Source organism: Mchenga conophoros, linkage group LG7 (genome assembly GCF_057382185.1).
Source record: "Mchenga conophoros isolate Kocher_MC1m ecotype Shallow Benthic linkage group LG7, M_conophoros_male_GT1.1, whole genome shotgun sequence".
In the NCBI taxonomy this organism is placed as follows: Eukaryota; Metazoa; Chordata; class Actinopteri; order Cichliformes; family Cichlidae; genus Mchenga; species Mchenga conophoros.
The window spans coordinates 67,330,638-67,341,424 of NC_140532.1; the positions used below are offsets into that span (position 1 = coordinate 67,330,638).

The window sequence follows — 10,787 nt, forward strand, 5'->3', positions numbered from 1 at the left end:
GGCTTTCTCTCCCAGTTTACAGCTGAGAACCACTAAAGTATTCTGTGGAGCTGCCCAGACTCTCCACCATCCCCATCCTGCCAGTCCAGAGTTTCCTCCTGGACTCCGAGGTTGCTTTGACTACATCGCTCACTCTGTTCCAGGTTTTTGTAAAATATAAAAATGAGTTTGATGATCTGAGACATGAAAGTCTGACAAATATGTGAGAAATGTGAGAAAACTTTCCCAGCACTACATTTGTTCTGTTCATTATCTGTTTTGTACGACTGAAGTGCTGTAACGCTGGGAGTGTTGGCAGGTCGTTAGCGGTGCCTCTTGATTGGCCGATGCAACTGAGCGGCTGCTTGAAGTGTGCAGAGCTCTGAATCTGCCATCGGGTGAGATCTGTGACCCACGTCTGGTCTGACAAACATCGATTTCACCGCATTTCTCTTCCTTTTGTCACCTTTCATCTGAGGCAGCCCAGAGTCGCTCAGAGACCGGGGGTCTGGAAGGCTTCGAGGAGACGGATTACATCAGCCTCGGTGGAGATGAAAGCTCATCCGGATGACTGACAGGTGCTCGGTGAGACCTTGGCCGAGCGTGGGGGGAGGGGCTGACTGTCAGGAAATGAGCTCCAGATAACAGAAATATTTTCTGTTCCTTTGTCTGCGTTTCGTGCTCTGACTGCTCAACTAAAAAACCCAAACGCTGGTAGAAGTCAACAAATGAAGGGATCTGAATTTCTGAATGAATGTAAGTGAAAATGAAATTATTTTATTTACTGTCAACATGAAGAAGTGCAGAGCTGTGACTGTTACAGTGATGCTGCAGCTTCTGCAGTCAAACGTTTTACTTTTACCTGGACTTCTGATCCTCGGGTGTATTATAAGTTTTAGTCTGTAGTCCAGTCTGTTACTTCAGTCCTGCATTTGAAGCTGTTTCTGTGGGTCAGTCTGCAGGTTTCTATTAATAGAACTGTTGTTTCTATTTCCCCCGCGCTTTCACGCCTGCTCTATCTTCTAATATAATTTCTCTTCATGGTTTATATTCTCATCTTGTTGTTTGAGTCTTTTGTTCTCGGTTGTAGTTACTGTTACCAACGCTGTGTTTTTGTCTGTGATGTCTCCTGTGTCACGTTAATCTTGTTTATCCTCATTCAGTTGTGTCTTACTTCCTGTTTTACTTTGATAGCGGCTGTTATCAATGCCTCATGTGAAGTTAAACGTTCCCCGTGTCTCTTTATGTTGTCTCCACCTGACCCGTGGAGGCACGGACCCTGCAGCTCTGATGGAAAGGTGTCAGGATGCACAGAGCGTCCTGACGGATCCGTTTGTCCAGAACGTGATTCTGGGGAATCTGGAGGCCAAGTCAACACCTCAAGCTGGTTGTTGTGCTCCTCAAACCATTCTGGAAACATTCCTGCTTCCAGTGCATTATCCTGCTGAAAGAGACCACAGCCATCAGGGAGCACTGTTTCCATCGCCCAAAGCATCACGCTGCTGCTTCCTCTGGCTCACCGTCTTCCCATAATGCATCCCATTGTCGAGTGTTCCCCAGAAAAGCGGCGCACACGCATCCATCCAGCCTTGGTGATGTAAAAAACGTGATTTGGACCAGGCCACCTTCTTCCATTGTTCTGTGCTTTAGTTCTGATGGTCAGCACGCCCACCCTGACTGGTCTGCAGCCCCATATGCATTAAACTGGTGCTCTGTGCATCCTGACACCTTTCCATCAGAACCACCTGACATGGACAGTTTGAGCTACAGCAGCTCGTTTGTTGGACTCGTGCAGACTGGAGACAAATCTGCAGTTTTCTACATGTTCTGACCCAAACTGTCACACTGACCCATTTCTCCTGCTTCTCCCATCATTTTACAGGTTCTTGTTTCCTGACATGTCCCACCCACTAACAGGTGCCAGGATGCAGATCGGTGTCATTCACTCCACCCGTCAGCGTGTTAAGGCTGATCGGTGTATCGCTCTCTGATTTTGCATTCCCAGCCTCGCTCTTCGTGTCTTGAGCTTTTGTACGTTCTCCTCATTAACCTGCATTAAACGCTCACTTTGAGCTCGATTCCTGCTGCCCGAGTCAGCGACACAGCTAACTCTGACACTCATGTGAAACACAAATATGGAGTCTACCCAGTCACGTGACTGATGCAATGTTGTGTAGGAGAGCTGATGTGAGTGAAGCTGATATGTAAATGTGTCAGACTGCTCCAATAAAAGCCTTTCATGCTGTTCCAGCGGTGGCACCCCAACCCTGCACGCTGCATGTACCAAACCAGTTCTTTTCCTTTGTTTTTTGGCATATTTCTCCTGTTCCAGGTGTGCATGTTCATATCAAACATGACCAAAGCTTCAGATGATGAGCTCAGTGTCTGCACAGTGAGCCAAAAGCTGCAGACTGCTGTAAAAACACCGTTTTTTCACCCTTTTATCTGAAGTATGTTGTGATTGGGGATTTCCTTAAGTGCTCTGATGTAAGGCAGGCGTCCTCCATCAGTCTGCTCGGGGTACTGGAGGGTGGGGCACGTGTTGAGAGACAGGGGTGGTTTTCAGAAATCTGCATATAACAGCTGACCTGCAGCATGTGTAAATGCAGAATGCGTGAAGAGTCGGTGCATTCAGGAAGCTAATGCTGCTGCGCCACATGCATTCATTAAAGACAAAGGACGGAATCTGAGTCTCAGCCAACCGTTGAACAACAAACAGAGATTCTGCAAAATCCCAGATTATGATATAGGAAGCGAGTCTGTGGAGGAGATGGAAGGAGTACTGAGCAGCTCATGAATAGAAAATGAGAGTGAGAGGACGGGTGGAGGAGTAATAATGATGAAGAGAGGGCAGCTATGACGAGTGGGACGGTGGTGACATACATGTGGAGGTGTGGAGATGTCCAGGAGAGGGGGCGGTGGACTTTAACCAGACTGTTAACGATGATTTTGGAGAGTTGGAGGATGATGAGGAAAGCAGGTGCATGATTACGTGTGTGGTAGGAGAGACAGGTGGGTTGAAGGTGGGAGTACATCAGGGATCTGCTCTGAGCTCCTTCCTGTTTGCAGCGCTGACAGATGAGGTCGAGAAAGAGGAACAGGTGGAGGAGAGCCTGGAGAGGTGGAGGTATGCTGGGGAGAGAAGAGGAATGAAAGTCCGTAAAAGGAAAACGGACCATGTGTGAATGAGAGGTGGAGCGGTGCAACACAGAGATAGTGTCGCTGCAGGAGTTTAATGCCTGGAGTCAACCATCCAGATAGAGATGAAGAAGTGAGTGCAGGCAGGGTGGAGCGGGTGGAGATGAGTGTCAGGGCTGATTTGTAACAGAAGGAGAGCAGCAGAAGAGAAAGGGGAGGTTTCAGGATGGTGGTGAGAGCTGCTGTGATGAGTGGAGATCAGATTTAAAGGGAGAAGCTGCTCAGTGACTCCGCGTGCTGTGAAATAAACACTGTAAAAACACCACCCACTCTGAGTGTGGTGGTGTCTGAGTCAAACCGAACACTTCTGTGAAGACGTGAAGCTTCTGGGCTCTTTGTGTGTTTCGCACTGATCTCAGAGCTGTGACTGCCTGCACGATAACCCTCGAACCTTCAAACGTCTTTAAGAGAAGGTGGGAGACACGGTTCAACAGTGAGGCGCCGCAAGGACGCCCCACAGACGCTCACTAACGGGAACGAAAGATGTTTTATTAGCTTTAAAAAATGCTTATTCTTCTTAGGAAACGACCAAGAAAACATGATTTAATTGGCTGAGTTATTTGAACAGCTGTGAAAGGTCAACATTTCCTTTGGGGAAATAACATTTCAAAAGATTTAAAGCGGCAGCTGCTGAAGAAGACGTCTTTAAACCTTAAACTGAACCTCAGAGCTGATTTCACAGCGTAAATACCAGAATCAGCACAGAGACGTGAAGTAGTTCAAAACGTCTTTTTCTAAGAAGACATTTATGACCCCGGTTTTATGCAAACGAGCTCCTCCAGCAGCGAATAATCTGAAGCCTGAAACCTGCAGCAGGCTGAAGACGTCCACAGACGGTGTTCATAATAAAGATCTGTGATAATATGCAGGCTAATAGAGAAACTGTAAACCTGAAAGAGTTGATACAAACAATCCAGATATGAACTGGTGACTTTTTTAATCTCTTCTACGAGATTACATTAAAAATAATCCCACAGAAAAAATACGTTGACAGATAAGTGAACACTGCTACCACAGGGCAGCTCGTTTCACTCAGATTTAATCTGACATGAATCATGAAAACCTGATAACACGGCCCCGTTTAATCTCCACTGGACCAGTCAAACATCTGCCTAATAACCAGAGATGGGCAGTAACGCGTTACTGTAATCCGATTACTTTTTTCAAGTAACGAGTAAAGTAAGGGATTACTATTGCAAAAACGGTAATTAGATTACCGTTACTTTCCCGTAGGAACGCTGCGTTACTGCGTTACTAAAACCGTGATTTTTTGCGAGAATGTCTCACGACAGTGACGTAAGCGAGTGTGACGTTCGTGACAACAGCTGTGTGCAGATCAACAATGGATCATATATCGAGTGCAGAGAGAGTATGAGCGTGCAGCGTTTAAAGCGTGGAAGTACTGACCTTACTTTGAGTTTGATTCCATAAAAAGTGACAAAAACATTAGTGTCCGCTGTGCGTGGGAAGAAAACTTCTTTTTACAGCGAAAAAAACCCTAAACTTCCAACAAGCACCGAGTAGCTACGACGTAATGGGAAACTCACAGAGAAACTCGCGGATTCTTCCACTGACCGCGGCACACCTGCACCAGGGTAAACCTCCACCTGCCCCACTCCTGCTTTACAGGTGAAAATAGAGCAACAGGACCGCTGAGTCTTTGACTTTATTTATTTTCTGCTGTGTTTTACTTGCATCTATTTGAAAGACTGAGTGTAAACACAAAAAATATTTTATTTTATGTGCTGGAATGTGCAGAAAATAGGTTTAAATGTTAAACTAATTTCTTCCAGTCAGAGAATGTTGCAGATAATTAAATGTTTGCTTGATGCATAAAGTTAAAAGATTAAAACTGATAAAACAAGTTTTAAAAAGAGACTTTTCCATTTGATTACATTTTGTATGATGATTATGTAGAAAAAGTAGAATTGGGCTGAAAGATCTATTTATCACCTCTTCAGGTTGTAAATCGTGTTTTTAAAAAGTAACTAAGTAACTAAGTAATTAATTACTTTTGAAAATAAGTAATCAGTAAAGTAACGGGATTAGTTTTTGAGGAAGTAATCAGTAATTAGTTACTGATTACTTTTTTCAAGTAACTTGACCAACACTGCTAATAACCCAGTAAAAAAACAAAACATCCTTACTCTGAGTGCATAAAAGTTTAACTGCACATTTAATCCTTGAGATGTCTGATAAGAAAAAAGATTGCAGCGACACTCGAGACGGGGGCGGGGTTTAACAACAGGCGAGTCGTTTATTAGGCTGGGGGAAGGTACAAACAAAGACTACTAAAGCTAAACTGAACTGGAACGAAACTGGGAGAAAATAGATACTAAACGGGACAAAGAACATGAAAAAGACCTGAACACAGGAAACACGTACGCTGGGAAACAAACACAACAGAAGACCCGACAACGACTGACGGAAAACTCCCACACTAAATCCACAGAGAGGAGACGAGGGGAGCGGAAACACAGCCGACTCAAATGAATGTGACTAAACACAACCCACAAGCATCGCAGAAAATCTACTGTTTCTTCTTGAGTGAACCCAGGAAAACTCTGCTGCACTGTACTGTGACACGTGGCTGAGCGTGGATGGTGTCAGGAAGAGGAGCATAAATCTGATGAAGATACAGTGAGAGGTCCAGCTTTGCGCCCTTCTCCTGTGAAATGTTCCCAAAGACTCGCGGTGGCCCAGACTGGACCCTTTGACGGCCTGGTTCTGGCCCGCGGGTTGCATGTTTGACACACCCACCCGTGGAAATGTTAATGCACAGATGCAAAATTCTTCTTCTTCCTTTTTCCTCCCTTACACCTGGACTGCACGAGGATCACCTCCCACTGATTCTCCCTCAGCAAACAGCAGGACGCCGCACGCACAGAATCAAACTTCTTATTTAATCTGCAGATTAAAGTTCTGTTTTTGATTCACTCCAAAGACATAAAATGTGACAGAAGCAAAATCTGATCACAGCATTTGTTGTTAAACGTTTATTCTAATCAAATCAACTTCTTATTCACTTTCTGTTTGAAAAACGCATCTTTGAAATGTCTGCATGTGCATCAAGATGCAGTTTAAAGCTGGAGAGCTGGTTTTAGTCCACAGGTTACAATTCTTAATCCAGATAAGTGTCCTCACAGCCATAGACGACCTGTGTGTGTGTGTGTGTGTGTGTGTGTGTGTGTGTGTGTGTGTGTGTGTGTGTGTGTGTGTGTGTGCCTACCGTGGATGAAGCTGCACAGCGTCAGGATGAGCGGGGTGAAGACGCGAGCGTCCATCATCAGCAGCGAGTCTCAGAGAAGCTGAGCGGAGTTCCTCCTGAACCGACGGCAAACACGGAGAGAACGAGAATCAACAGAGGGTTCGCTCTGAGAGGAGACGGGGTTGCTCCTCCCCCCAAAAAGCATCCAAAGGATTAGATTCAGCAGCCGGAGACACCGAGGAGAGAGAGAGAGGTCTGTGAGTGTGTGTGTGCACATGTGAGGACAGAAACGTAGAAACAGTCATAGAACTGAGCTTTACAGAACAACACACCTTCATCCACTGCTGGATGTTTACCAGTTTGTAGTGGTTTTTTTCTTTTTGTTATCTGGGATCTGTATGATGTCATCGATTGGAGATACAGTTGTAGTCAGAAGTTTCCATCCCCTCATCTCAGGCATGCATGCTGGTAATGTTGGGCTTTTAATCATGTCTTTGCACTGTTGTTTTCCCAGGGTGAATGCAGGCTCAGATATATTTTATTCTACTGTATATAGTATTTTATTTTATTCTATTCTGTACAGTTGTGTACTGTATTTATTCTTATTGTATTCTAATTTTTGCCTCATAACTTTTGCACTGTCCACTTCCTGCTGTGACAAAACAAATTTCCCACGTGTGGGACTAATAAAGGTTATCTTATCTTATCTTATCTTATCTTATCTTATCTTATCGTTCATATTTGTAGAAATGTCTCTGAGCAGGCTGCGCCTCGAGCACAGTGTTGTCGCAGCTATGAACATGAACTCAGGCTGATATCTGACTGCTCCTCTTGGCAAAACTGGTGGACTTCATTTAAATTGCTTGGTTTCCTGGGATGGACCACATTCAAAGACACTCTGAAGCTGCGTCGTCCACACCAAAACCAGTTCTGATGTGTGTTTGGACTTTTGTCCACACAAAAGCATCACACAGCTTCATCTACACTCACTCAAATCTTTTAATAACAATTCATTCGTGTGACAGCACTCGTTGGATTGACCGGCACTCCGAACAAAGTCCACCCAACTCAGTGAAGGAGAAGTGCAGATTTACACAACTACAGGTTCTTCTGATGTCGCGTCCCTTTGCCGAGGTCTGGAAGAAGTCCAGCCCTGTCACTGTGAAATGAGAGGAAAGCAGTTATGATGTTCAGGAACCAACCAGGATCAAGCTCGCCATGAACTGGAAACTGCAGAAACACCAGAGACAAGATGCATGTTTGGAGGAGTAAAGGTGAAGCTTTCAAACCTGAAAACACCAACTGTCTGCTCTGTTTGCTGTCAGGGAGTGGACGTTACACTCAGCGATGGAACAATGAGGGACGATGGCTACTTCTGCTCAAATCAGCACATAATAAATAACATTCAGTGTTGTGGCTGAACGGTGCAGCGACACCTCCCAGCCGTGAGCTGGACTCTTCATCGCTCAGCTGTCACACCTCACTGAAACCAAGTCTCAGGGACTGACAGCCCGAGGTCACCTGCAGAGTCCATTCACACTTCTGACTGCAGCGCCATCACAGACACGAAAACTGAGAGACGCTTAAAGAGACGCCTGGAGGAACAAAGTCACAGCCGAGTTCAAATATGTTGCAGAAAAGAACACGCTTTCCTTTACTTCCTGTCATAGATCTCCTGTTCCTGTGGACGATGCTCAGCTTAAATATCGTGAAAGTTTCAAATAAGTGCATCAGGCTACGTACAAGTACTCAAAGTCAGAACCAAAGCTGCAGACCCTCACTTTCTCACAGTTTTTCTCTTTTGGATCTGTGTGATGTCATAAAGAGCCTGGTCCTTTCAGGTACTCGGCAGCGTCACCAAACTGGTGTTCAAATCTTGACCTAAAAGGGGAGGAGCTAAAATTATGGATGTGATTCAAGCAGCCCGCGGTGGCTGACGACCCTGCTGTAAATAAAGATTATTATTGCGGCTGTGTGCAGGGAACTTGGGGTCTCGTTGCCTTGGAAATGGTTCCCTCAAAGACTCGTCTGCAACCACTCACAGTCAGCTGCAGCTCTGGCAACAACACACCCGTCTGCTTTCAGCTTCATATGAAATCTCTTTGTGATAATACAGTAATTATCTGTGATGAATAAGCAAACAATCTCAAATCTGTTGTTGTCCTTTTATACGGAGATTCACATTAACTGCTCAGACCTAGATTAGAAATCTGCTTTTAAATAGGAAAATCACTAGAAACCAGCTGCCAACCAGTTCAGCCTCTGTTGCAAAGACAGGTTCTGCACACATCTGTGCAGACGGACTCCCACAAAGGTGACATCCACAGGCTGGGGGTGTTGCATGCTGAACTTCTGAACAACCGCCAGTAAAATAAATTCAATGCAATGATTTTTACTTCTCATCTAGTCTAACTGAACCGTAACCTTTGACAGCTGGAGGATGTTAAGATCCATGAGGACTGACGGTGGTGCGGGAGCACCAACTACATCCTGCCAGCTTCTCACATGTAAGCACAAGGTGTCCTTTGTCTGCACTGCATGGCATTAAAGATTACACTCCTCACACATGGACACGTGTGAAGGACTTCAAACATATTTAAACCCTGGGTTTTACAGCCAGCATCTAGTGGCTGTTAGCGGTACTGCACACGAACTGCCTTTTATTAAAAGTCATTTTAAATTTCAGCATGTCAACATTTTGTTTACTGTCATGGAAACTCTGAATAAAGAGTCGAGTCCCCAGCGTGAAGGCGTTTCTCCGCTCAGCTGAGCGTGATACAAACTCCTGATTAATTTCCTAATGAGGGCTGAATAATTAGCTCGCTTTCTTAATGACTCTCTCCATTAAAGACAGCGGCTGGCACAGAGAGAAGAGCGACGTCTGCCAAACTAAAGCCAAACTGTGGCCAGGATGATTATCCTGAGTCTGTTTGAGTTTAGTCAGCCCTGACAGATCCATCGCTGCTGTCACACAACGAGAAGCTTTACGCATGGAGACAAAGACTTAGTCATTCCTCAGGGCTCTGTGATGGGACTTTTTATTATACAGGTTTCCCCCAATACTATAATTCATTATTATCAGGATGTCATTCATTGGCTTCCTGTTAAATCCAGAATTCAAAATCCTGCTGCTCACATACAAGGTCTTAAATAATCAGGCCCCATCTTATCTTAATGACCTTGTAGTACCATATCACCCTATTAGAGCACTTCGCTCTCGCTCTGCAGGCCTACTTGTTGTTCCTAGAGTATTTAAAAGTAGAATGGGAGGCAGAGCCTTCAGTTTTCGTTCCCTTTAACACCAGCTCCGTGTTGTAATCTTTGTTTTGATCCCCGTGTCGGGGCTTCGCTCGGTGCAGAGGTGACTCTCCTGTCAGTAATGAACTTCTCTGCTGCTGTTTCTGAACTTTAAATAAAAGAAACCCATTCCTCTTTAAATAATCACCCAGCTGGGCACAGACTGTGAAGATATGAAAGTTTATCATTGGTCTAGGTAAATCCCCTGGATCAAGCTGTATGCAGCCAGTTAACAGTAAGACACTGAAACACTGATTATTGGTAATATTTCTGGTAATATTTGAGTTTTGCGCAGATGTTTTTAATCCCAGCATCCTCAGCTCAGCAGGCTCGGTGCACTCTGCAGCTTATTACCAGCTCTGCCTACAGCAGAGATGAGCACAAATGCTGTAACACATTCAAAGGAAATGACACGAGGAGCTGAAACAGCTGATCATTACACAGGCCTGGACTGCCACCTAGTGGAGGAAGAGAGAACTGCCTCTCACGACCGTTTGCGAGGAGCTGCAGGCAAAAACATCCTGAAATTTCAGGCTGTTTCACTGCCGTGGAGCCAGCTGGGTTCCAGACTTTTCTCATTTCACACTCATTTAACATCCCTGTGACTCTGGGCCTTACTCCACCTGGCCTCACCTGTGCACCACCTCTATTTTCTATTCCTCTACAGAGACATGGTATGCAGTGGGGACTGTGAGATGTCATGCATGTCTCCTTTTTGAAGTTATTCACTCAGTTTCCAGAACTGAAAAATGAAGCCAATGCTAAAGTGCTAAAAGCTGCAGTTCCTCTAATGTCCACTAGGGGCTCCAGCAGCAAGCCAGGCCCCTGGTCGAGACAGCTCTGGCCTCTGTGGGTAGCTCCTCTCTTCATAACTGTGCGGTGGTGAGTCAGCGGTCTGAATGGTGTTTATGCTGAAGGTTTGCATTATTAGGGGCGTGGCCTGACAGGTGGATGGTGGCAGAGGAGGCTGTAATGAAATGCACTGCGTTTATGCTGCTGGAGCATTTTTAGTTAAGTGTAGTGAAAGATGTCTGAGTGAAAGTCGAGATTTATCTGATCTTACTGAACACGGACGCGCTGGAGTTACAGGAAACACCCAAAGTAG

General features: G+C 45.2%; 1 protein-coding gene across 1 annotated transcript in view; it reads right to left on the minus strand.

Annotated features, from left to right (window-relative positions):
• LOC146571668 (neuronal acetylcholine receptor subunit alpha-7-like) overlaps positions 1-8,374 on the minus strand; it is a 60,245-nt gene extending 51,871 nt beyond the window's left edge. Inside the window, exon 1 of the mRNA XM_085280960.1 lies at positions 6,407-8,374. Coding sequence (XP_085137086.1) covers positions 6,407-6,464 — 58 coding nt within the window. The 5' untranslated portion in view covers positions 6,465-8,374. The remainder of the gene's footprint in view (positions 1-6,406) is intronic.
• Positions 8,375-10,787: the final 2,413 nt, after the last annotated feature.